The 26400-nt window shown below is 50.4% G+C and overlaps 1 protein-coding gene across 5 annotated transcripts in view; it reads right to left on the bottom strand.

Moving 5' to 3' along the window:
• The window catches only part of CYFIP2 (cytoplasmic FMR1 interacting protein 2), a 104376-nt gene that overhangs the window by 7689 nt on the left and 70287 nt on the right, over positions 1 to 26400 (bottom strand). For all 5 annotated transcript variants that reach the window (XM_028527237.1, XM_028527236.2, XM_028527239.2 and 2 more), the window contains 5 exons: positions 21636 to 21779; positions 20577 to 20667; positions 19350 to 19480; positions 4065 to 4137; positions 3512 to 3606 (listed from right to left, as the gene is read on the bottom strand). In XM_028527237.1, the coding sequence (XP_028383038.1) occupies positions 3512 to 3606; positions 4065 to 4137; positions 19350 to 19480; positions 20577 to 20667; positions 21636 to 21779 (534 nt within the window). The remainder of the gene's footprint in view (positions 1 to 3511; positions 3607 to 4064; positions 4138 to 19349; positions 19481 to 20576; positions 20668 to 21635; positions 21780 to 26400) is intronic.

Raw genomic sequence — 26400 nt, 5'->3', positions numbered from 1 at the left:
GCCTGGAACGGTGAGGATGCTCCGTGAGGAAATAAAGGGTCTAGATTTGTTCTTGAGTCATGAATATTCTCCTTCATAAGTTAATTCAGGGCGTTCTGAATTGCTAATTAATCTCACGTGCATTTAATCAGTCTGACTCAACCCTCAAGACCTGACAATCATGGGGGACTGACTTTGCAGCCAGACTATGAATTCTAGTTACTCCCCCCCAATACCTACTACAGCCAACCAAAGGGCCCTTGGCCCTTGAAATGCTTAGGGGCTTTGTTCCTTTCCTTGAAAAAGTATTTACCCTTACCCTGTGAACTATAAAAGTAATGCATGGTTACTGGGTAAAATATGAAAAAAATTAAAACATTGTGTGAAAATGAAAATTCCCCATAAACCCCATTACCCACAGAGAAGCTTTCTTCAAATACTGATGCATCATTTATTTTTGGTATGTGTGTATATACACCTATATTTACAAAATTTGGATCATACTATCTGCATTGCTTTTTCCCCCAAAATACTCTTTCCTTCAATATTTTCAGCAACATGATTTTTCAATGGCCACATAAGATGGCCACCGACACACCATCATTTGTTTAGTCCGCTGTTCTTGTTGGTGACATTACATTGCTTACACATTTTCCCTGTTACAGACAATTCCTAAACAACCAGCCTTCCACAGAACACGTCTTCAGCTCATCTCCAGTTATTTTCTTAGGATAAAATCCTAGAAGTAGCGACTACTCACTGGAAGAGCATAAATATTTTAAAGGTGTTTGTTACAGAGCGGCCAGCTGGTCTCGGGGAAAGCTGGGCCCCTGCCTCCTTGCTGTGTGATGCCTACACCCGCGCCCTCACCCACGCTCCTCTGTCATGAGGGAAGTTCTCTGCTGGCGTGAATCATGAAAAGTTCTAGCGGCCTGTTCTTTTCACGTACATTTCATGGGTTACTGGGAGACCTGGACACTTTTTCTGACCTTTGTTGGCATTCGTATTTTTTTATGTTGTCAGTTTTCTTTCATGTGCTTTTTCTTTTGGTTTGCCTGTCCATTCTTTTTGCATTTGCTACAGATGCCTGTAATGCATGGCTACACACACAAATTTATGATATGTATATGTATATTTAGTGTTTGATGTAAGTTTTATTTCCATTTCTTTTCTATTCTGCTTGGTGGCGGATTTTTCTCTTTCAGCTCTCCTTTTCTGAGTTAACAAGAGAATAGAAGAAGCTTCCTGGAAGCCCCGTGGAAATGCATTTCTTCACAGAGTCCTCTGATGACATCTAGTGACCTTTGGAGGAGAATGACACCTGCATACTCCTTTTGAAAATATAATCCTGTGTGTTTTCAGAAGTCTTCTACTTAATATGTTCATTATACTGATCATGTCAGACAGCTCAGCTAAGGAGAGAAAACAGCCATTGGCCCATTTTACAGATGGAAAAGCAAAGGCTGAGATATGAAATGTCTAGCACTAGGTTAAGCAACAATTCAGGGGTGACACTGGGACAAGAACCCTGTCTTTTGACCCCCTGCCAGAGCGTTCTTTCCGTGAGAGCACCGGGCAACAAATCAGGTCAGCTCCATCTGTCCCAGAAACAAAGGCAAACAATGCAATAGTACTAAAACCTCCCGACTCTGACTATGTAGCAGAATTGCCCTGTCGCTGACCTAGCTACAGGGCGGGGCGAAAGGAGTACAGTTTCGAGTAGGTGAAACATAGAGTTTATTCTTGTATTATCATGTATTGATCATTTTATCATTTTTCATAGGAAAAACTGTACAGCTACCTTTGCCCCACCCTGTATTATGGGAGCCCCCCGAACCCCAGCCAGCCCGGACGTTAACACTGGGTTAACTTTCCTTTGGTTGTCAGGACAACCGAAGTTTCGGACTGGTCCTCAAGGGCCGGCAGGTTCCTAAGACTGGCATTTCCTCTCCCACAGACTGCCCAGGCTTTTATTTATGAAATACTCAGCGTTTGACAAACGGTGATTTCTGTCGGTCCCCGGGAAATGGTGTTCCCCAGAACAGGGAAGGGATCCAGCCTTTGAGTGAAAACACACGCCAGGCCTGGGTGCGAGGGGCCGGATTCCTGTCGGATGACACCACCAGCAGGGCAGACACGCTGCTGTGCTGCCGGCCCGGGGGACTTCTCCCTAAAAGGAAATCTTCGGAGGAGCTCCTCAGCTCGGCCGTGCAGGCCAGGAGAGACGTGGGCGCCCTCCACAGGGTCTGCGTTCTCTCTGGGATGGCTCAGACCACCCTTCCCACTGCACGTGTAGTCAGGTTTGCAGGAGGCGGTGGGGGACACCCAGGCAGACCCGGCTCTGCAAGGTGCCCCAAACACTCGCCATGGTTTTCCAGAGAACAGGCTGCCTCCCACCCTTTGCCCAGGATGTGAGCATTCACACTCGCGCTTCCGTGTTTGCCAAGGCAGAGGACCACAGGAGGGCAGGGCCAAGGGGGATCTGAATCCTCAGCTTTTAAATAAACAGTGAGCTTTGGCGAACACGACACACCACCCCGGCTTGTCTCCCTGCGGGGCCCTGCTTCTCTTCTTCCAGAACCTGCCCCCCTCCAAATGTTTAGATTGCTTAAACCAACTTGAAGGGAGACAGCACAAGGTTTTTGTCTTTCTCCCCGTTTTTCTTCTTCCCCAACCCCCTGCACAGTCTGTGAGATGTCTGAAGGTAGGGGGCCTGTCTCACTCATCTCCATGTTCATAGCCACTGGCAGGACTGCTTTGTGAAACTTACTTTCAACTACAGGATTAGTGCATGAGTTCATGCACCTTTGATAATATTAGAACATTACAGACGAAGCCGAGGTCTTCTTTGATCCCACCCCCACCCCCACCCCCGATCTGTCTCTTATCCTCTGTCGAGGTTGCCGTCACTTCAAACTACATGTGTATGTATCATTTTCTAGGAAAAGTTTTATCTATAAGGGTGCTTTGTGTGTTTCTTATAAAAACACAAATGGCATCAGACCAGACGAACTGTATGTGGTGTAACTTGCTTTCTTCACCTAGCCATGTGTTTCTGATCTACCCACATGGACGCACCGAGATCTAATGTTTGCTTTTCATTGTTACATAACAAGTACGTAGCATCTAGGTGACTTCACCACCTTTTATTTAGTGAACCCTTTACCGAGGGACATTTAAGTTGTTCCCAGTTTTTGCCTGTGTTCCTGTAAGCGGTTTTCTAGCAAGATACCCAGAGGTGAACCACTGCCTCGCAGGGTGTGTGGAATTTTGATTCTGCAAGGGGACAGAGTGGAAGGCTTGGCACCTAACAGCGGCATCCCAGACCCTTGTCTGACTTCCTTCCTTCTTGACAGGATGAAGGATGCTGGGTACAGAAGGAAGAATTCAAGCCTAAGAGTCAGCAAATCTCATTCCAGACCTGCCCAGCCACAAACAGGCTTTGTGGTTGCACATTCCCTTCCTGTGTCCGGGCCTCAGTTTCCCCACCTGTAAAATGATGCTTCCCAGGCCCCAGACAGAGGGAACATACCTGAGGGGTTCCCAGCCGCTCTATCAGAGGGACCAGGTGAAGTGGGGCGTACTTGGCTTCCAGGCGTTTCATCCGGACCTCCAGACGCTCGCCCTCTGTCAAAGAAGCGGATGGCAGAGAGTGAGATTCGGGTCACACTGAGGGGACTGGGGAGGGGACAGCTGTCAGAGGAACTGGGGGTGTATCTGCATTCCAAAACTTGGATGGAACATGGAGAACGATTCTCCCTGGTTCTGGTGAAGACTCAGCACAAGGAAAGATGTTCTCTTCTCTCTGTCCAACAGTGAAATAACCCACCTAGTGGGGGATGAGTTCTCCATTCCTAGAAAGATTTAAACCAAGGCTCAACAACAAGAAACTAGGGATGTTCTAGAAGGACAAAGAAACAAGGCCTGGAGTATCATTTCCAATTCCACCATTCTGTGACTCACCTATAGCTTCCCAAGGCTTTCACCTTCTCTCTGTCTGACTGCAGATTTGGGTTTATTGGGATTAAATGAATATGAGGTTCGAAATCAAGTTGGCTACTTAGCTGCCGTTAATGGTTTCTTACCTTTGATGTAGATTCTCGGCAAGATATTTTGGAAGGGTGCAGCATGGAGCAGGTCGCAGACTTCCTCCTGAGACTGCAAACAGAGATGGGGGAGAGAAAAAAAACTATTATAAACCAGGAAGGATTTTCATTCCTAGAAATTTGAGCACTGGCGTCAACTAGACATGCATTCTAATCTTGGCACTTTCGCTTGCTAGCTGTGGGGTTTTAGGCACGTTGCTCCACCTCTCTGAGTCCAGTCATTTATCTGCAGAATGAAGATGAGATCAGTGCCCACGTTAATGGGCTGCTGTGAGGACTAAGTAAGAGAATGCATAACCTCACAGCAAAGTCGGAGGTACATAATGAGTGCACAACACATTTTTATTACCCTCTTACAAGGAATTTGTTGGAGAATTCTGAGTGACAGTGGGATCGGGCAGTGATGATGGGCCCCCATGGGTTGCTTCTGTCTGGTAGGTGGTGAGGCCTGTGGCAGCTAGCTGGGCTAGCATTGAGTTCACTAATTCAGTACGACTCTGTAAAGGCCCGTGTTTGGTTAGATTTCTCCACACCAGACAACAACTCATGAGACAAGGGCCAGAACTCAGGACAGAGGTTTGATGGTGACTTTTTCTCTCTCCTTTCAATTGTGGGGACTTGTATTAGGTAAGATCTGGGCTTCATTCGACATGGACACTCTTGGGTCCTAAGCATCTGAGAAAATCAGGAGGTTTTCAGGCATGGGTGGATCACGTCCATCCTGGAAAGCTAGCGGGTCACCTGCTTGAGAAGGGAACCCCCAAACTCCTGTTACTACAGATCCCTCCCTGAAACAGGGAGGACAAGTTACCTCTTTAGAGGGACCCGCCTGATCTGGGTGTCATTCTGTTTCTCAACCAGAGGGGAAATGTCCCTTGCTTTCTTAACTCACTTGCTTCTCCCCTAACCAGTGGATCAGAGAACCCAGTTTTCACTGCTATGTCTAAGCTTAGAGCCTTTGCTCTATCACATAACCTGACAACTTGGCTAATTGATCATTCAGGTGATTCTTTCATTTATTAATATGGCGAATCCTATTGATTTTTGAATGATGAACCAGCCTTGTATTCTCGGTACAAACTTCACTTGGTTGTGATGCATTATCCTTTTTAAGTACTGCTGGATTTTCTTTGTGAGTGTTTTGCTGAGGATTTTTACTCTCTATTTATTGGGGACATTGATTTGCCTTTTTCTTTTCAAATGTCTTTGATTTTCATATGAGCGTGATGCTGGCCTCTTAAGATAAGTCGGGAAGAGATCCACCCCCCTTTTCTATTTTCTGGAAGAGATTGTGTAGAACTGATATTACTTTTTCCTTAAGTGTTGGGTATAATTCATGAGTGAAACCATCTGCAATGGAAGTTTTCTTGGTTGGAAGCTTTTTTTCTTTTTTAAACTAGGCATAAAATTTCTTTAGTAGATATAGGACTATTCAGGTTTTAGGGTTTTTTTTAGTGAGTTTTGGGGGTTTGTATGTCTCAAGGACTCGCCCCTTTTATCTAAGTTTAATTTATGGACATAGAATAAAGGTAGCACACCTGTGTCATCCCTTTGATGTCTGTGGGATCTATAGTAACGCCCCTCTTTCATTCCCGATATTGGTTATTTGTATCTTCTTGTTTCTCTTGGTCAGTCTGGCTAGAGGTTTGTCGATTTCATTGATTTTTTTTTATTTCAAAGAACCAGATTTTAGTTTCATTCACACTTTTTATACTTTTTGTTGTCAATGTTACCGATTTCTGTTCTGGTCTATATTATGTCCTTCCTTCTTTTTGCTTTGGGTTTCATTCGCTCTTCTTTCTCTAGTTTCTTATGATAGAAACCTAGACACTGAGGTAACAACTTTTTTTTGGTAATATAACATCCAGGCCATCCTTCAATACCTTCAGTAACAGCTCAGTATTGCTGGAGGCAGCAATTTTCGAACCACGCTAATGGTGAGAAAGTTTGATCATGCATTAAGCCAAGGCTGCCTCCCAGTAGTTTGTAATCAAGACCTTGCTCTGCCCTTTAAAGTATAATTGGATGTATTTTTCTAGCCAGTATCTTCAGCCACTCTTCTCTCTTTCCTCCTTGCAGGATTGAGCACCTTACAAGAGTTTCCTGCCTCTCTCTCCCTCTCCCAGTCATGGCTTCCCCCCACAGCACACAGAGACAGCCTGCCCAGCTGCATCACATCACACCACGGCGATGACTCTGGCCAAGAGCACTGAGCACTGCTCTGCCACCACGTGCAGCGGACACCTTCCAGTTCTCATCTCACGGCATCTCCGACGCATCAGGCACTGATCTCCCTCAGCTACTACGGCAATGAGTTCTGCAGCTTTCCATCATTTCGGTTTCTCCTTTTCAGACTTTCCTGGCAGGTGCGACATCTAACCACCCCTTAAATGTTGGTTTCCTTCAAGGCCCCACTTCTTTATCTTTTCTGCTCAGTTTGTCCTACCTGCTTTGTCTCACCCACTCCCACGACTATGAGGGTCGCCTTTGATTCATCAGCCCGGCTTCCAGCCAGACGTCCCTCTCAAGCTCCAGACTCAGACACCCAACCCCTTGCTGGATCTTGCCACTGGGACTCGCCCCAGGCCTACACTTCTAAAGCAGACTTTCTTCTCCCCTCATCACCCAGGGTCCTTTGCTCAAAAACTGGCTCCACCGTCCCCGCAGAGTGGCTCAGTTGGTTGGAGTGTTGTCTCGTACACCAGAAGGTTGTGGGTTTGATTCCCATCAGGGCACATAATACCTAGGCTGTGGGTTCGATCCCCAGCCGAGGCGTGTATGGGAGGCAACCAATCGATGTTTTTCTCTCACATCAACATTTCTCTCACTGTCTTTCCCCCTTCCTCTCTCTCTAAAACCAATTTAAAAAATATACCCTTGGGTGATGATTCAAACAAAAAAAAGCAGAAGAATGGTACCATCATCTCTTTATCTGCCCAAGTCTAAAACCTAGGGCTCATTTTCTGTCTCCTTTTCACTTCCCATCATCAACTGGTCCTCATGTCCTGTGCCTCTCTCCTAGGCTCTCCCCACTGACCACAGTGCTGCCATCTCCTTCCAGGCAGGGAATGAAGCTTCTGTATTCCCAGTGCCTAGGACATAACAGTTTCCCAGTAATTATTTGTGAAATGAATGCATATTTGTTATCCCTAGGTTTCTCAGATGAATCAGTAAATGTCTTTATCCACGCGAGTATATTCCAGATACAAGAATGTTATGACACCCATTCAGCCAACGAATACGCGTGCGCGCCAGGCACTGCTCTAGGTTTTGCAGATACGAGGCTGAACGGGTTAGACCAGATCTTCGCACTCATGGAATTCACAGTCTAGTTCACAGAGGCAGATAAAAACAAGTCCATAAATCAGGAAATTTCAGGTAGTGATGAAACACAATTGGGTAATAAAGCGAGACAGTGACTGGGACAGGGGAAGGGACTACTTAAGGAAGGGTGGTTAGAAAAAAATCTTCTTTGTGGGGATGACATTTACATAGAGAATGGAATGAAGCGAGGGAGCCGGCCATGTAGATATGAGGTAAGAGCATTCCAGCGCAAAGGGCCTGGGGCAGAAAGTCACCTGGAGAACAGTGATGCAAGGCACCTTTGTACAGTCCCAGGCCCTGACGATGGGGAGGGACCAGCTCGCGTGGGGCCTCACAGGCATGGCAGGGAGCCTGGGTTTTATCTGAAGGGCAACGAGGAACTACTGATGTATCCCAGCAGAGGACTGGTATACAAAACAACCCCACTGCCAAGTTTATCTTTCTTGTTTTCTTCCAAAATTTCCGTTGCTCCTGGAAATGTTTTGTTACCAGAAAAGTTGTCCATTGCATGGACTATCACCTTTCTGTGAGGTTAACGACAAGTAAAATTGATATTCGGACACGCTTAGGGGGTGGAAAAGAGGAAGGTGGCTCCAGGCCCGCTACACCAAGAGCAACGCTGCTCACTTACTCATTTTACACGATGAGCCTCCACTTCAGATTTCTTGGGGGAGACAAGAGTGCTTGCTGCATTTACCCCCCTGTGCACCCCGCTACCACCCCTGAGTTTGTGAGCTGCTGGACTCCAAAGGCCCTGGGGGCGGGGCCGTTCGTGCTGGCACGCTTCCTGTGTGTCCTGTCCTTGCACTGCCATTGGTGAATGGAGGCCAGGAAAGACAGGAGGATGTGGTTTCCTAGTAAAGGTGGGAAAGTGTTTGCCTGGGAGCTCCCAGAGGATGAGCCACGTGGCCATTTGCACAATGAGGTGGCTACATACTCGGAAACACCTTTTGTAGAAGGTATTTGTTTGGCATGTGCCTGCCATTGCAACTGATAAAAATGTGCAGTTCAGTTGAGGGCATGCAAAGACCTACCTCAGGGAGCCAAACAAGCTTCCGCTGTGGGCGCTGATGCTAGCGGCTGACCTCTCTCTGGTCCAATCTCAGTCTTAAAGGATCCACACCTGGCCTTTAACTCTGCCGGGAACCCATCTGGCCCAGGGCCTGTGAAATCCGCTGAGAGTGGATTTCCTCCCCCTCGGCCCCCTGGAGATCTCTGCTCCAGCCAGGGCAGTGTCCTGTTCCCTGAGCGTCTGTGCACCCATCCCAGAATTTTCACCCTCTCTCCATAAGGCTCCCTCGCCTAGCTCTTTCCCTCACTCCGCTTTGCTCAGTTAATTCCCATTCTTCCACAAACCTCAACTCAAACACCACGCCTTCCAGGAAGGCTCCCTTGACTTCCTCAGTGCCTCCCTGACCATGCGGGCTCTTTGTTTTGTGTCTTTTAAAGAACCCACTCCTTTTCCTTGTAGCACCGGAGCTCAATCTGGGTGATTCCTGCCTGCTAGTTCCTCTTTGATTAATGTCTGCCTCCCCCTGCTGGCGTCACGAAGGTTGGGACAATGCCCCCTTTCCGCCACAGTGTATTTACTCACAAGGGTGAGCGCGGTGCTGGGTAGGCGGCAAACGCTCAGTGAGTGTGTGAACGAACGTTGAATGTCTGCAGTACGTAAAGGAACGGAGACTTAGAACAGAGCCTCTCCTATTTTCACACGGGCCCAAGGGAAGCGGCTCCTCTCTGGTGTCACTGATCACTCTGCAGGACCTAAGTGAGCTCCATGCAGCGAGACTGTCAATCAAAATGTTTTAAATGTCCTATCCCTCTCTTGCTTCCCCCTTTGTTTTTTCCTACTCGTATGGATTTACTCAGTTTTCTACATTGAACATGTATTACTTTAAAACTTAATTTGAAAAAAAAATTCCTCTGGAAGTAACGGATTCTTAACTCTAAAATAAGGAGCGTTCAGGGTCTCAGCGCTGGAACCAGAGGGAAGGAACCCTGGTGTGCCCCTCGGTCCGGCAAGGAACAACCTTTGCATAGGTTTAGTAATGTGTAAACAGTACACGTTTTCGTTTCCTCTTGTTTTAGGCTACTCTTGACAAAAGACAAATGTGACCACAGAAAGGCAGCTGTGATGATCCGGAAGTAAATGCACACCTGGCAAGAGGCAGGAGGAGGAGGAGGTTTCAGGAGGGTTAGTTTCCCCATCTTGCTTGGAGAGAAGTCAGAGTACTAAAGAATGTCACTCAAGGAAGCAACAGAGGTGTGGAGGGAGCGTATCGTTTCTGATCACAAGGGAAAACAGCAGAGGCGGTAAGTAGTGTAGTTAAACACTGGGAGGAAGAGAGGGGAGAGGTGGACGCGAGCCGAAGTCGGTGCAACCAGGGAGTCAGTCAGTGTTGTCTACAGTGGCCAATCCAGAAACAGAGGCCTGCGGCCTTGCAGAGACTGCAGATCTGAACTTGGGGATCATCAGCGCGAGCATGGAAACTGACCCGGGGAAGCAAACACACAAGTGCAAGGGTAGGTGTGCTCCACAGCACGGCCTGAAAGGGGCCTGCACGCTGCCACCGGAAACAGGACGACAGGCGAGACTGGAAAAACAAGATTTTAACGACGTTTACCATCTAGTGGGGGAATGACGCAATGATGGCTTTGTGAGGGGCCTGAGAGGATGGGCAGGAAATGTGCAGGGCACACGGAGGAGGGATAAGATCAAAGATAGCATCCCCAGTGTCAAGGTGGCAAGAAGCGCCCTGTCTGGCTGACAGGGCTACGGGCAGGCAGGAGCCGGGCTCTGGGGTCCCAGGGCACAGGCAGGGGAGGCAAGGACTCCTGGTAACCAAGGGCCTGCTGACGAACTTCTGCTGGCTTTACCTCCATCACCTCATTTAAATACAAACACTCTACAAAGGAGGTATGTAGCCCCAACACTTTGGGGGGGTGTGAAAGCTCAGAGGCTCAGAGGACTTTATCATTTTGCCAGAGTCTCAGAGCTATCACACAGAGAGAGGCAAGAGGAACCCAGGACTTCTGACTCCAAAGATACAGCCTTTCCAGGAGCGCAGCTGAAAATGGGCCTGAAACCCGCTGACACAGCCTGCTGTGACTCAGCCGAGACTCCTCTTTTGCCTCCCGATGCATCTGTGGTCTTATTCTCTGAACCTGCGGTCTCTGACTTAGTGCCACCTTGGTCTCACTCTTATGGTCTCTGGACGAGTGCCACCATTACTTGTAACCGTGAGGCACTGTGTATTTATGGGACAGAGGCAGAGTATAAGTAAATACAGCAGTACTTCTTATTAAATGAAGAAATGGGTGACAGGCTGGAGCTGAGACTGCACAGGATTCTCTGGCTTGATCCGTACGAGGCCACCAGGCCCACGGGACAGGCATCCTTCCTAGACCCAGCCTTCCCTTGCTCTCTCATTCTGCAACACTTGCTGGGTTTTGCAGCCCTGGATGGGACACAGCTCTTTCCCGAGAGGCACAAAGGTGGGAGGATTCCCCTGTGTCCACAGCAAATCTCAGGTCGGGAATGCCGGTTTTCAACCTCTAAGTGGCTGATGAGACCCTGCTGTGCGGTCACCATCTGAACCCCCTCACTGGTCATCAGGCCCCACGGCCCTGCCCCCACGGCACACCTCCTTCAGAACCACGGGCTGCACACCCGGAATGCTGGGTGTGTGTGTGTGGGGGGGGGGAGAGACGCTGGGCCTGCCACGTGGCCAGTGCAATGGCAAAGGCCCCAGGGAACTGTGTCCATTGAAAGCCACTGAAATGTGACACCAGCAAATTCAAGGATTGGAAAAGAGATGGAATTAAGTCTGAGTTGCGATTGGAACAAAGACCCGTGGTCTCCCCTCCATCCTGCTGCCTGGTGACCCAAACAACGGACGGGTTCACGACATCCAGGCAGTGTCCTATGCCTCACTCTACAGCCTTGCTGTCCACGCAGCCCGACCAGGAGGAAGTGGGCACTGCAACTGCCTCCCAGGTGCCGGAGCAGGACAAACGCCAGCGCCAGAGTCGGGGCAGTGGGCAGTGTCCAGGGGTCTCAGCGCACTCTGCCTTCACTGGCGGTAAGGATGCCATCTCGTCAGGGTTTGTGTTTACTCGGGGGGAGGGGATGGCCTCCAGCAGAGATGACAAAATAATGCCACCCAGAGTGGGGGAGTAGGCATGGCCGAATTCTCCGGGCCTGGTGGGTCAAAGGCGGGAGTTAGCACTTTAAGTCCCACGGGAGACCACCTGTCAGTGTTAAGCAGGACAGTAACATGATCGGATTTGTGACTGTATGGAGGTCCTTTTGCTGCTATGTGGAGAATCAGCTCTGCCATCTTATTCCCCATCTTACGTTCTACCTACTAGTAAATTCTACGCTTAGCAAGAATGGAAAGATAGGAACCCTCAGAGAATCTGGTCTTGAAACATTCCTCATAAATTGAGCCCAGGGGGAAGGCATTGTTAGTTTTCTCTGTCTAAGAGTTGCAAAAGCAGCAAAGTCTCCCACCAAATCCACAGAAGGAGGGCAGCGGCAGCGGTGTTCTGGGTGTTCTCTCAGGGCCACTCACATGGCCCATGTGGCCTCTTTCTAACGTGGACCGGCCAGCTTCCCTGGCTCCGCCCGCCCCTCCCTGATCCTGAGCTGACGTTTCCTGCTGGTAAGTCAAGCAGATGGGCAGTGTAAGAGTCGCAGCTGAGTATGGCACCAGAAGATGCCTCTATAAATTTTTTAAAATCCAGCCAGAAGTCCCGAAGGGCATATGTTACCGAGAATAAGGCTCACCCACTAGCGGAAGTAGCTGGAAAAAACAAGAAGCCTTCCTAACTTTTCTTCCTTCTTTACATTGTGACTCTGTCTACACAGGGGCCTTTTCTCTTCTGAACTTCTCAGATTCCGTGATGAGGTTTCCCTTTTTTTTTTTCCCTCAGGTTTGTGTTACAAAATATGTTAAACAAATAAAACACTTGAAAGAACAACGAACATCCTGAGACCCTCGGTGTGGAGTCACAGCATTTTACCACATCCGCTTTGACTCCATGCATTTTACTGAATCGCTAGAAAGTAAGCTAAAGCTATTGCATTACTCGGCCTTAAATACTTCAGCATGCAACCTCTAAAAACAAGGACATCCTCAGTGATCACAACATTAAAAAAATTCTTGTCCTAGGCAGGTAGCTCAGTCGGTTAGAGCATCGTCCTGACACGCCAAGGTTGTGGGTTCGATTCCCAGTCAGGGCACACACAAGAATCAACCAATAAAAGCAGAATAATCGGAGCAATGAATCCAGGTTTCTCCCTCCCTCTCTAATCATTTGGGTCTGCGGGATGACTCCCAACCCACTGAGGACACCAGTCAGGGCTATAGTTCATTTTTTTTTAAATTGGGGTCCAACCACGATGAGCTTTCTAAAGCTTCTGCACCTACCAAGTGCCACAGTAATGCTTATTACCCTCCCTGCTTAGGACGATCACTAATGAACTGTATCATGGTTATGAGCGAAGAAGTCATTAGGTGATTAATGAGGACCAAGACCTCATGTAAAATTGCTCTTTGCCAACAGAGCAAGTAGAAGTGAAAAGGTTTTGGGTCAGACTGCAAGCATATTTTATTGTAAGGAACCCACATCAAAATTCTTCAAGGGATGAGCATTTCATCTGGGCACTGCTTTCACTCCTAAAAAATTTCCTTTTCTGTTGCACTTAATTTAAAACTGATAGACTATCAAATACCACAAAACCTCATGTTCCCAACTTAGTCCTTGAAGTTAACTGGGGACTGATTTCTCTTGGCTAACGGATACCACAAAAATTCAAAGTACGTATTTTTAAAAAGCAGGGCCAGCGTGATCCTTGGCGTCCAGATTCACGTAGAACAACAGACTCCACCTTGTAGCTCTGTTTCTGGGTAGAAGACAGTGTAGCATTTTTTTTTTTTTTTTACTAATTTCCTCAAGGTAAACATCAAAGCAATCTCACAGCAATATTTCTTAAATAACATTTTGCTCTGGGTTTGGAGGCAACAAAAAGACAAATATCACCGATGTGAGTGTCGTATGGTTTTATCTTTGTTGAGTGCATGTAGAGAAATGAGCTGCCAGATGGGAGGTGGGGCCCCCACGGGAGACCCCCCCTGGTTTTCTGGCAGCAAAGGCACCGAGGGGGGTGGGGCCTAGCTGGAGCGCTCAGCGGTCCGGTTTAAACATTCCCTTATATGGACGCACATGGACGGTCAGCGTATGCGTTTCCTGCAGACTGGTGTGAGGCCCAAGGACACGGGGCCTGTGGAGCAGGGAGAAATCAGGCCTCCCACATCCCCTGTGACCCCCGTTGTCCTGAACGAACGAGCTGTACTTCCAGCCCCTCAGCTGGGGTCCAGGTACCGTGGGAAGCTCAGCTGCGGTATGTGCCTTGCGCCCCTGCTCTGTGCCCCCCCCCCTCCAGGAGCGCTCTGTAGCCCTGGCTGAATAAATCAGTAATTTAATCTCCTCTAGTTCTCTGTGTGTGTGTGGTCTTGCCCCGCTCCTCTGTGCCTCCCTTGTGTCATGATATATATTGTTGCGTCTCACCTCCACCCGTTCCCCCATCCCCACCGCCGAACTGTCAAGGGGAGGAAGAGTTATTATTCTGGATCCGAATCATGTTCGGTCAACTAGGAAAGCTCTACAGCCAAGAAACCGGCCTGCCAGGAAGCCCTCACCCAAGTGCGTGCCGGTGTCTGCCAAGGTCGGCAGGTCCCAAAGTGCGTACACTGGGGGTGTGGAGAAAGGGTGTTTCATAACAGTGGGTCCTGCGGTGAGCAAGTCCCTCCCTTTTCAGGCCCCTATCGATCTTTCCGACAACTCGAGTGAGAAAGTCTCCATTTGCGACCTTTCCTCACAGCACACCCGGCTGCCACTCAGACACTGGCTGATCCCCGTTTTGAACACAGAGAAGGAGCAGGCCCCAGGGGCAGGGGCCTGCGTGGGCAGCAGCTGGACGGACCCTACCTTGCCTTATTTTGATTGAATTGATTATTCCGGCTGCTTTCTAATGGCAATAAGAGATCATGAGGTGCTTTCCATGGAAGTGACATAAAGTTTCCCGCTAAAATAAGTGGAAGTTAAAAAGTAAGCTGATTTAAATAAAAACATTCTGTACGTAATAGGACCAGTGGTGTGCGGGCACAGCGAGAACTGTGACACCCGCACGTCAGCGACGGAGCCTCGGAAACGAGAGTTCAAGGAGACTGCTTCTAGGTCAGGCACTGTCTGCCCTGGCGGCACTTCTCAGCCCGGCGAATGTGACTTTTATGACCAAACAAAGTAAAAACATGTATATGGGGGAACTACATGCTGGAACATGACATCATCTGGGAGGCATCCTCCAGAATGTGAGCGATAGTTATCAAGTGTGGTGATGTGGTTTGTGTCTTCTTCTTTCGGCTTCTTCGGGTTTTCCAGCAGTGAATTTGTATCAGTTACACAATTAGAAAAACAAAATTAAGGAAAAGGGACTATAAAGTGGAAGCCGGAGAATAAGGGGCCAGATGTGAAGCTGGAATGAAAACAAAAATAAAAGACAAACACCAACACGGCAATCTGCACGGCTCGGTGGAGCAGCCCTCTGTCCCCGGGGATGGCACCCAGAAGGGTCCTGGTTCTTGCCTGACTCCCGCCCTCCTGTACCGCTGGGAAGGTCGTCTCCCTCTCGGGGCCTCAGTTTCCAGTCTGTGAGACCGGGGCTTGCATGAGATTGGTGGCTCTCAACAAGGGGAGGGGTTTCGTCTACCAAAAGAGTATTAGGCGTGATCTGGAGACCTTTCTAGTGGTCACAACTAGCGAAGGTGCTCCTGGCATCTGGTGGGTAGACCCCAGAGATGCTGCCCAAGGTCCTACGATGCACAGGACGGGTCCCTGCACCCAAGGGTTGTCTGGCCCCAAACGTCAGTGGTGCAGAGGTCGAGACACCTGTCCTGCATGGTCTCTGACGGTTTCCCAGGCCTGACAAACATTTAGTTCTGTGGGTGGGGGCCAGACCCTCCTCCCCTCCTGAAAGAGAGGTGATGCTCTCAGGACTGACCAGAGGGTGGCTGGGGCCCACCCAACTGTGAAAAGGAGAGAAGAAATAAACAACAGGACCAAAGGCAGGAAACATCTCCAGTGCTGGGCTGGGCGGGCGGCCCTGCAGTGAAAGGCAGATGTGGAAGAGCTGTCTCCTCCCCGGCGACTCAGGCCTCCCTGGCTCACGTGAACGAACAGGGCCCTCTCCTGGTGTGTGTCAGTATAACAAGCTATGTGCTGGAAAACCACGCAAAGTTTGAATAAAATTATGGTGACTGTGCAATATTTCCTGAAGGACCACTTTATGATTTCTCGGGGTAAAAGACACTAGAGAAAATACTAGTCATTAATAACAGAATTCCCGTTAAAAGCATAACAGACTTATAAACAGATACTTAGGAAATGCTGACTCATTCCAGATTAGACTCATATATATTAAAGAGCATGCCACAGCCAGACCCTTGGTGACTGCCTGGTAACCACTGACGCGGCACAGCCAGTGCACAGTGGGGACAAGAAGGTCTTTTCAATCAGTGACGCTGGGACAACTTGGCAAGAAATGAAATTGGATTTCTACTTCCCACTAAACACAGACATCGATTCCAGATACATAACACACTTAAAGGCCTGTTACTCCTTGAAAGGCTAAACTCTAAAAATTTTAGAAGAAAACATATGTTTATGACTTTAGGGCAGATTTTTAACTTTTTTAAAGACTTTATGTGTTTAGTTTTAGAAAGAGGGGACGGGAGGGAGAAAAGGAAGGAGGGAAATATCAATGTGTAGTTGCCTCTTGTATGCCCCTCACTGGGGACCTGTCCTGCAACCCAGATGTGTGCCCTGACTGGGAATCGAACCAGTGACCCTTTGGTTCTCAGGCCGCACTCAATCCACTGAGCCACACCAGCCAGGGCTAGGGAAGACTTTTAAAATAACTCATAAGAGCACCAGCCATACAGGAAAAGAGGAAAAGATTAATACACAAAACCTTAGAAACGTCTGTTCATCAGAAGACAAGCTACATGGGTGGCCTCATAATGCGCCTCCTGTCCTGGGACTAGCTTTTTTCCACTCAGTATTGACTCACGCTGTTTTTTATGCTGGTATGCACAAAGCTACTTCAGTACCTCTCCTCTCCCCTCCCTTCCCTCCCCTTCCCTCCCCTTCCCTCCCCTCCTCTCCTTCCTTTCTTTGGCTATTAGTTCCCCTCTTTAATGAGAACAGCTGATGTGTCATTAAAGTAATTATGTAATTTCAGCTTCATAAAGTAAAAAGCTGCAGAAAGCTCCTTCATGCCTCATTCTAATCTCAGAAAGTGTCTTAGCTTAGAGATTTCCCCAGTTGTCTGCACAGAAAGCAGGGTGCACAGCTCTGGGGAGCCCTGACCCCTGCAGTGGGCCGGCCCCGCCTCCCTGGGGCTGGAAGCAGCCCTGAAAACCTAGGCCTCTGTTCTTCCCCCTCTGCTGCAGTGTGAGCTTGGGGGACGGGCTGCCCCCCTCCCCGCCCCATTCGCCATTTCCTCCCACCGCTGAGGTCTCTCTCGGGCCTGAAGGTCTTTGGTCCTGAGTGTCCTGTTGTCCTCATTGATCTATGCAAGGCACTGCCCAGGCAGGGCTGCCTGAGGAAAATTTCCCTTTTCTTGTAGCCTGATCAGGGTCTGCACAGGGGAAGCTTAGCTGGTGCTCAGGAGGTGCTAACAGGAGACACCCAGGGCCTGAGGCTTAGGTCCTCACCCTCCCCCTCCTCCACTCTAGGTTCTCTCGATGGAGCATCTCCCATCTTCCTGAGGCCTGGAGCAGAGAGCAGTTATCTCATCCCTAGTTATCTCATCCCTGTGACTTCTGAAGGCTCCGTTGCCACGGCAACCCAGGCTCCCTGAACCAGGTTACAAACCTGTTACTGTAAAGAGGAACATTAGCTGTCTGGGAAGCCCATTTAATGGGGAACAGGGAGGCAATTACTCCTTATGGAGGAACAGCAAACCCGTGCATTTCCGACTTTCCGGTGACGACACGCTCCTCCCGTGCGGGTGGGGCCTCCCCCGGGCCTCCCCCCGCCCCCTCAAGGCACGCAGTGAACGGGCTTCCAGACAACCTGGAGCAAGAACATTTTTCGGCTTTTATTCCGAGCTCTTGCTATCCTGGCTTCCTCCTCACCTTTCTCTACCTTCGTTCTGCCTCCTCCCCGAGCCTTCCTTCCCCTCCCCGCCCCTTTCCATGCCTGCAAGGTGACCCCTATGGGGCACAGCTGCAGAGAGCCTCGTCCTCCACTCACCTCCCCTTCTGTTCTTCTCCCCACGGCCAAAGGGCCTTTAAGAAAACTAAACCAGAGCCCCTCACTCCATCTCCCACGGCTCCGATGGCCAGGGACTGCGGCCACCTGCTTCTCCCACCTCAGCTCCCGCCTTGGCCCCTTAGCCTCTTCACTCCGGCTCACTCCAGGTTCCTTCTTTCCCTTCAACACAGCGAGCTCCATCCTCTCCCGACACCCCTCCCTCTGCCTGTCCTATTTCCCTGGTGATTGCTTCACGGCACGTACCGCCGCCTGCGTTCACAACCTCTGGTTATTTACTTCTCCCATCACCTCCTCTCTGGAGTAAAAACAGTAACCATCTGTCTCTCTTGTGCCTGGCCATTTACCCGCCACCTGGAGCAGCACCTGGCTATGAGCAGGCTATCCGCACCACCCACCGAATGCGGGCACAGAGAGAGAATCGCGGGAGTGGACGTCCGTGTTCCCACCGGGTCCTCGGGACCCTGCATCCCCACAGCGACATCTCTCCCCCTTTGCTCCAGCGGCTCCGGCTGCACCGGCTTTCCCACGCCACCGGGAGGGCTGGGCCCACTTGTGGACACCAGCCGTGGAAGACAGCGGAGACAACGGTGGACCAACAGTTGTGGGATACAGTGGCTTGTTCTGTGCGGTTCTCAGAGGGTGGATAACTCCCACCACTTACTGAGTTCTTACTGTGGGCTCTTGACACATACCATCTCCTTTGAGCCTTCAACTGCCCCGTAGGGAAGAATCGCTATCTCCCACCACAACAAATGAAGATAACACTAGGTGCGCTTCCCTCAGCCTGGAACACTTGTCCCTGACTCTCCACCAGGCGAATTCCTGGTCATTCTGCAGGTCACTTCCTCAGGGAAGTCCTCCCTCACCCCCAAGACCACACCACGTCCTCAGTTCTACGTTGCCATTAAACCTGGCACTCATCCCTCACAGTCCTGACTGTGATTGTGAACACATACTTCTTGCCCTGGCTGGTGTGGCTCAGTGGATTGAGCACCAGCCTGCAAACTAAAGGGCTGCTGGTTCGATTCCCAGTCAGGACACATGCCTGGGTTGCAGGTCAGGTCCCCAGTAGGGGGCACTTGAGAGGCAACCACACACTGATGTTTCTCTCCCTCTCTTTCTCCTTCCCTTCTGCTGTGTCTAAAAATAAATAAATAAAATCTATAAAAAAAAACCCCAAACAAACAAAAAAACCCCCACATACTTCTGAGTAAATACTGCTCAGCATGCATCTCCCTGCTACTGTCCAGGACACCAGGCGGGGACTGGCTACTGCTATGTCCACGAGGGCGGTGCCTGTCCTACAGCAGCCAAGGAGTCGTCATGTGTTTAATGAGTGACGGGAGAGTTAGGACTTCCAGATGGCCAAGGCCCTGCCTCTAGGGAAGGTGGGCGGGGCGGGACCCGCATTCCTCCCAGCGCTCCCATGGCCACAGGTGTCAGAATGGGATGCAGAAGGGGCGTGAACCCCACACTGCGAGAATGTGAATCCACGCTGCAGGGCCCCTGGGCAGGGGCGGCACAGGGGCCTCGGAAGTCTGGCTGGGCCAGGGGTGTCCCGCCCAGCCTGGGACGTCCCCCTCTGGGCTCAGGACTCACCAGAGCTTGCTCGATAAGCAGGCAGAAGAGGATGGCATTGCCCACTTCCCTCAGGCTCTGGAACACGTCTGTTTTGAGCTCTGCGTACTCAATGATGTCTTTCAGCTGGTGGTGGAAGAACTCCAGGATCCCTGGGGGGGGAAGGAGGGCGGTCAGCGGAGGCTGAAACGGGCTAATGGGAGGTGCCAGCTGAGCAGCAGCCCCGCACACCTGACTCGGGAGAGCAAAGAGCCAAAGCAAAGCTCAGGGTAAGATCTCTCTCAGGCCGAGGACTACAGAAAGAGCAGGCAGCTAGTTCTGACATGTTTTTGCAATAAAACAACACACACACACACACACACACACACACACACGCACAGCAGTCCTGGGTATTCTGCAGTCCTTCAAGGAGTCACCTGAATTCCTAATAAGGACAGAAATTAGCATTTATTTACCAGTGTTAGATACTGTGCTAAGGACTTGATCTGCAGTACCTCCTTTAATACCTATACCACCACCACAAACTAGGCACTAATACTCTGCTGTTCAGATAGGGCTCAGAGAGGGTAAGTGGCATGCCCAGAGTCACACAGCTTAGCACGTGGGGCAGCCAAGACCGAAAACCAGAGCTTTCGGCCCCAGCCCTTTCCTTTGCTGAATCCCACTGCCCCAGCACCTGGCATCCTGGTTTTTAGAAAACACACCAAGTGCCAAAGTCCTGGTCTCCATCTTTCCGTGTTCCCTGGGCCCTCGATTCAGTCCCTACTCCACTATGAGGAAAGGAAAGAATCACTTCTCTGCCCAGAAGCTGAACGGCAAAACTCCCGTTTCTCGACTCACCTTAGAAATGCCACTTGGGCACCAGCCTCCTCCGTCTGGGCACACGGAGGAAGGAATCCCTGAGCTAATGGACACCTTTACGAGGAAACCCGCCTAGTGCATGACTTAAACACTCTCGTGTCTGCAGTCCTCTTACACTTCCCGGCGGTCCTGTGAGGCGGGCCCAGCAGGCATCACTTACTGTGGCTGATGCAAGACCCTACTGCTGCCCAGAGGGATTAGACAGGGTTCAAGGCTACCTGTCTAGCCAGTGGCAGAGGAAGCATGCAAACCCGGAGCTCTGCCAGCTCGCTGGCTTGTTAGAGAAGCAAACACCCCAAGGTGGGTGGCCAGAGCCCCCTCTCCCCACGGGAGGGGTTTGGGTGATTTTCCTATCACCACCCCTGCCCCCGGTTCCCCATCACCAACCTGGGGAGCCATACTCATGGCGGGGCAAGCGGCATATCTTGGGCATCACCTCAATGAGTGTCTTCACGTACTGGAGGATGGTGCCCTGGAGCTGTGGAGACAAGGGGACGAGATGAAACCATCCCCCGCTGCTGCACGGGTGCATCTTCGGGCCAAACGCCGGGCTACCAGGGTGCACGGGGGTTCTGCTGAAACCCGGGGGTAAGGGCGATGGACTGAACGTGTCCCCCGTGAATTCCTGTATTGAAACCCTAATCCCCAGTGTGATGGTAGGAGGTGGGGCCTTTGGGAGGTCCTCAGCCACGAGGGTGGAGCCCTCGGGGTGCAACAAGTGCCCTTAAAAGAAGAGAAGCGAGAGAGATGATGTCTCTCTGCCACGTGAGGACCTGGCCAGAAGGCAGCCACCTGTGACCTGCGAGGGTACCTCACCAGAACCCGACCACGCGCGCCCTGACCTCGGACGTCCAGCCTCCAGAACTGTGAGGCGTACGCATGTCACCGAAGCCCCCCCCAGTCTGTGGTGGGTCTGTGGAGCAGCTGAGCTGACGCAGACAGCGAGGGTCTGCACTCTGATAGGACGGAGCAGGTTCTCCCCCACGATGGGGGGCAGCCCCGGTGCCCTTTATCAGGGAAAAGGGGCCTTTGTAAGGCAGCAAAGGGGGCTTTCTCATCACCCCACTGGTCTTACGGACTTTAAGGGGGCAGTTTCTAGACCCGGTGTCCTTCCTGGGCTTGGGGTGCCTCCATGGGATCCAGACTAAGAGCTCAAATGCAGTGGGGCCAGGGGGCTGTAGGGCCTGAGATGCACTCTCTTATCTAGGCGTGAAAAACCCAGAGCACCTCGATCCCTCCCGTGCCCAGACATCTTCCATCAATGGCCACACTCTCCTGTTTAACTAACAGAGGGGCAGGTCCCAGGCACCAAGGGACAAGGGCAAAGGCCTCCGTGGGTGATGCCTACAGACACACCCAAAGTGTCTCGAACTCTTGGGCCGGCAGATCTCGTTCCTATCAACCCCACTTGGCCATGTCCCAGGCCGCACAGTGGCCCGTCCTCACCAAGCTCTTGACGATCTTCAGCAGCTCCTCCATGACCACGGCGATGCCCTGGTAGCCCAGGAGCCTGCAGATGGTCTTGAAGTGCGGGGGGCCCACGAAGTTCCTGTAGGAGCTGTAGATGTGGCTGTAGGCGATGTTGAGAGGCTGGAACACAGAGGGTGTGCGAAATAAGTGGCTGAGGACATCCTGGGGGGAGACGATTCCCTGACACAAAGGACGGACACCTGACGTCACCTGCACACTCTCACTGGGGGCCCCTGGGCATGGGTTGGCAAGATGCTGGCCGTGGAGAGAGGTGTGGTCAGTGGCCACAGGATGGAGCAAAGGTCACTCGATAGAGCAGAGGGGAGAGAACTTCCAGGAAAATATCTTTTTTATAAAGGCTCCTGCTACCCACACCTGCCCACACACAAACTGGGACTTTTATACGCTGAGCGACGGGGTGGGGGTAGAACTGATGATTTTCTTTCCCTAGAGACATTTTTGGTCCTAGAAACCAGCTAGAAGAATCACATGAGAAAGCAACAGCTGATTCAACACTGTCCTTTTTCTTCTCCTTTTAGTCGTCTCCATCCGTAATGGGGCCGGGAGTCAGGAGACCTCTGCTGAGTGCATGGGGAGATCAGTTTCCTCCTCTACGAAACGAGGGGATGGACTAAATCTGGGGTTTCCTGACGTTTTGAGGAGCAGTGTAAAGGAAAGATGGCCCAGGAACTGGTAAGTGAAACAGACGAAAGCAGAGCGGTTCTGTCTGGGGGCTGAGGGCCCTGGCCATGGACTGGCCACCTCTGATGTCCTCGGAACCCCTACCAAGTCCCCCAGCGAAGGAGCGGGTCTCTTTAAGGTCTCTGTCGAGAACATGTGTCCCTAAAATATAGGTCCCTAAATTGCTCTGATTTGGTTACCAAAGTTGTCTCTGACTCTGTTTGAAATGCTGCCACTTACAGAGCCCCCGTGCCAGGCCCCGTGAACCCCCCGCCATATGTGTTCTCATTTAATCCACACATGACAACCATCTGGGGACGGATGGCTCTCGGCCCCATTTCACAGGTGAGGAGCCTGAGACTCGGGTGGTAAGTAGCTTGCTCAAGGTCACACAGTTCCTGGGCAACGGAGCCCTGATGTGCACCCAGGGAGGCCAGATTCCGGAGCCCACATTCTTAACCTCTCCTTAGCAGTGATGGACTCTGGAACTGAATTCTATTATAACCCCCCCCCCCTTTTTTTAGATAAGGCTTCACTTCAAAGCTTAGTGCTGAGTGAGTCTTCCTGCCCACACTCAAGAATCATAAATCTCTTGAACGCAAACCACGCAAATACGGGAAGACCACATCTGAAGTTCTACTGGCTGGAATTCTCTATTAGTTGGCTAATGAGAAACGCCGCGTGAGTGAAACAGGAGCTGTAACGCTGCTTTCGGAGGACCGCAGGATTCTCAGCTCCGTCTGGAGCCATCGAGGGAGGATTTGATTATGCTCAGCCTGGGTTCTCCACTAGGCATGTTTTAGTATAGATGAATTCTTCTAAACGTTATGAAACACACCTCACGATCAGAGTGCCCTCCAATAACAAGGACACACGAAGACCACAACTGGAAAACCCACGAACAGCGAGGATTCCGGAGGAGTCAGAACACCCCCTCATCAGGCAGGCTGAGTGAGGGTTCGTTTGCTGAGCTAATCCCTACGTGTGGGGAGGCTCAGACAGTGACAGACAGCAGGCTCCACACTCGACACCAATGTGCTGTCACAGTAAACTCTGCCTGAACCGGGCAGACAGATACCTTTTATGAGGTTCCTACGGGTTTCTAAGTGTTACGGGGCAGGAATGGTGTATGTAGGGAAAGAAACATAACTAACTTAAAAGTACGATGTTCACTCAAGCTGGTGTTCAGCAAACCCGGGAAGTCTGCGAACTGTTGAGCTTGATTTAGCCATGCCTGGGGGCCAAGGCATGTTATTTTTGGTGCATGCAACAAACCGTTTTGGTGCCCGTGTATCAGGCCACCCTGTGGAACAGGGCTGGGTGCGGGTGGGGTGAGTGGGGCCCCGGCGCACAAGATGGTGGGGGGCTCAGTCTCCTCCGTGAGTGCACCTCAGCTCTGGTGGTGCTGTTCTCAAGGCCCCATTCCGTACTCTCCTGTTCCCACAGTTAGGGATGAGGAGCATACTGCCAGCACCGAACGAACCCTGGCTCACCACTGGTGGGAGAAGATGATGACGAGCAAGGGGCATGAGAGAACTTTCTACCTAGTGGATATGCCCTGCAAGTCACTTGAGTCCTTGACTACACAGATGTGTGCATCTGTCACAGCTCACGAAACTGTGGGTACCCTTATGATCCGTGCATTATGGACTGAGTCAGCTTTGTATGTTGAAATGCCAACCCCTATATGTGGGACCTCTGGGAGGTCATTAAGTCATGAGGGTGGGGCCCTCATGAATGGGATGAGTGCCCTTGTAAGAAGAGACTCCAGAGCTTCCCCCCACCCCTGGTCACGTGGAATACAATGAGAACAAGGTCATCTGCAAATGAGAAACCAGGCTTTGGCCAGGCACCAGATCTGCTGGCACCTTGACCTTGGACTTCCCAGCCTCTAGGCAATAGAGAAATGTGGTTTAAGCCATCCAGTGGGTGGTATTCTTGTTATAACAGCCAGAGTTAAGTGCATTTTACTATATACGGTTATATGTCACCATAAAAGTAAGAAACCCACTGGGCTATACCATAGCCTAATTTACTTCCTGACATTTCCCCCCAAAGATTAAAAAATGAAAACCTCAATTTAATTTTCTCTAGAAGAGGGCTGCAGCTCGAGCCCGCACAGGCACGCAGGAGTGGTGACCTGGCTCTGCTCACAGGCCCAAGGGGCACCCCCAGCAGGTGGGCTGCCACCCCCCCCTCGCACCCCTGCACCCACACCGCACTCTCCAGGCCTCTCCTCTGAAGCCAGTGAGGCTCTGAGCACTTCTCCCTCATACCCTTTCAAATGCCCTATAAAAGGCATTTCTGAGCAGGAGGGTGCTTTCCAGTGTGTATGCCTGGAGGAGGCAAAAGGTAATCAGCTACTTTACTTTATTCTGTGATTCTACGACTTCTTTTTCTGCTTTGTCTGGGTCTACAGTTATAAACTGGGTGGGCTCACCGGAGTTCGCATTCCAGGTCCGTAAGTTTACTAGCCTGGTGATCTTGAGCAAATTACTTAACCTCTCTTAGCTTTGGTTTCCCCTCAGTGAGGATAACACCAGCTGCAGTAGAGCCGTTGGAGGCTTAAAGGAGACAACAGATATGAAACACCGAGCGCGGTGCCTGACACGCTGCAAGCACACTTTGCAGTAACAGCCATTCCTGCTGCTCTGTTTGATCATTTGCTAAAGACCAGGGAAATACAGCTTCCAGGTCAAATGTCCCCCAGCAGTCACGGCGCTCTGCATGTGAAGAGAGGAATGCATCCGTGGGGTGCAATTCCGCACAGCACAGTGGATGTCCCACATGGGGATGTGACGGAGGGCAGAGCTGGGACCAGAGGATGAAATGCACCCAAAATGCAGATTTTGCTAAATGGTTACAACATTACAAAGATGGGAGCTGTCCAACAACAGCCTGCTGGGTAGAGGCTCCCCCTGCACGTTTGAGTGGAGGCTGAGAGAGCAGGGAACCTGCCTGGGGTGCGGGGCTGGAGAAGCTGTGGTTAACGCTCCCTGCAGAGATGAGCAGAGGTGTGCAGAGATACGAGCACCAGTGAGGTCTCCCTGGATGTTCTTCCCTCCTAGAGTCGTCTTAACCCTTGCTCCCACCCAAGGAGCTTCTAGTACCAGGTTTTCCTTAGCACTTCCTGGCAAGCACAAGTAAAACATATGTATAGGGTTCAACAACACTCCCCAGTTCTAGACAGAGAAGAATAATTTTGGAATTGCTTCACCACACACAAAGGCTCAAAAATGCACCCCCATAAGTCTGCTCAACGCACACAGGCAGCTTCTTGTTGATGTTCCTACATCAGTCTTGGATCCTGGGTAGGACCAGAAGTTTAAGCCTCGGCTGATCACACAAGCTCAGGAAGGACCAGCATGAATTGAGCAGAATTAAATCCTTCTCAGGGAACAAGCACCCCTCACTCCCAACCCCGAAAAGACACCACACCCATGCAAGAAGAAACACCCGTCCATGCTCAAGAGTCCATGCACACACACCCCCGGAGGGCACCCGTCTGACCTGCTGGCTCAACAGGAGGCTGGGCCCTATTGAGAAAAGGTGGGAATATGGGAGCCTGGGCATTTTCTGAGGTTGGGCAAAGAAAAACAGGAATGCGACATGACTTGAGACGCTGGAAACTCACTGCAAATCTCTTACACTGAACCAGTCCTGCTAATTGACTCAGGTTACAACCCAGGGGCCTACCTTAGAAATGAATTGTAGTTAGGATGGCTCGCTTTTAAAATCCAGCTAAACGAGCCAGCACCATCCACAATACACAAAATAGATCATTTTATGAGCTCTTAAGAAATAAACAATCCTGATTCAGGCATTAGAGCCATCTTATTAACGTGACATGGATTTGCTTTTATTTTACTTTAATTTTTTTTAATTTTTATTTTTTAAAGGCAAACCAGTATTTATCCATGTGTCCTCCAAATTTGAAGGCAAACCAGTATTTAAAGGAGAGAAAAAATAGAGTGAATTTGATCTGGCAGGTCCTGGGCACTATATTATCTGTATATGGACCTTTAGAAAATTGTGATAAAGCATACATAACATAAAAGCT

Source organism: Phyllostomus discolor, chromosome 13 (assembly GCF_004126475.2).
Source record: "Phyllostomus discolor isolate MPI-MPIP mPhyDis1 chromosome 13, mPhyDis1.pri.v3, whole genome shotgun sequence".
NCBI lineage: Eukaryota > Metazoa > Chordata > Mammalia > Chiroptera > Phyllostomidae > Phyllostomus > Phyllostomus discolor.
This window is presented reverse-complemented; position numbering and strand designations above follow the sequence as displayed.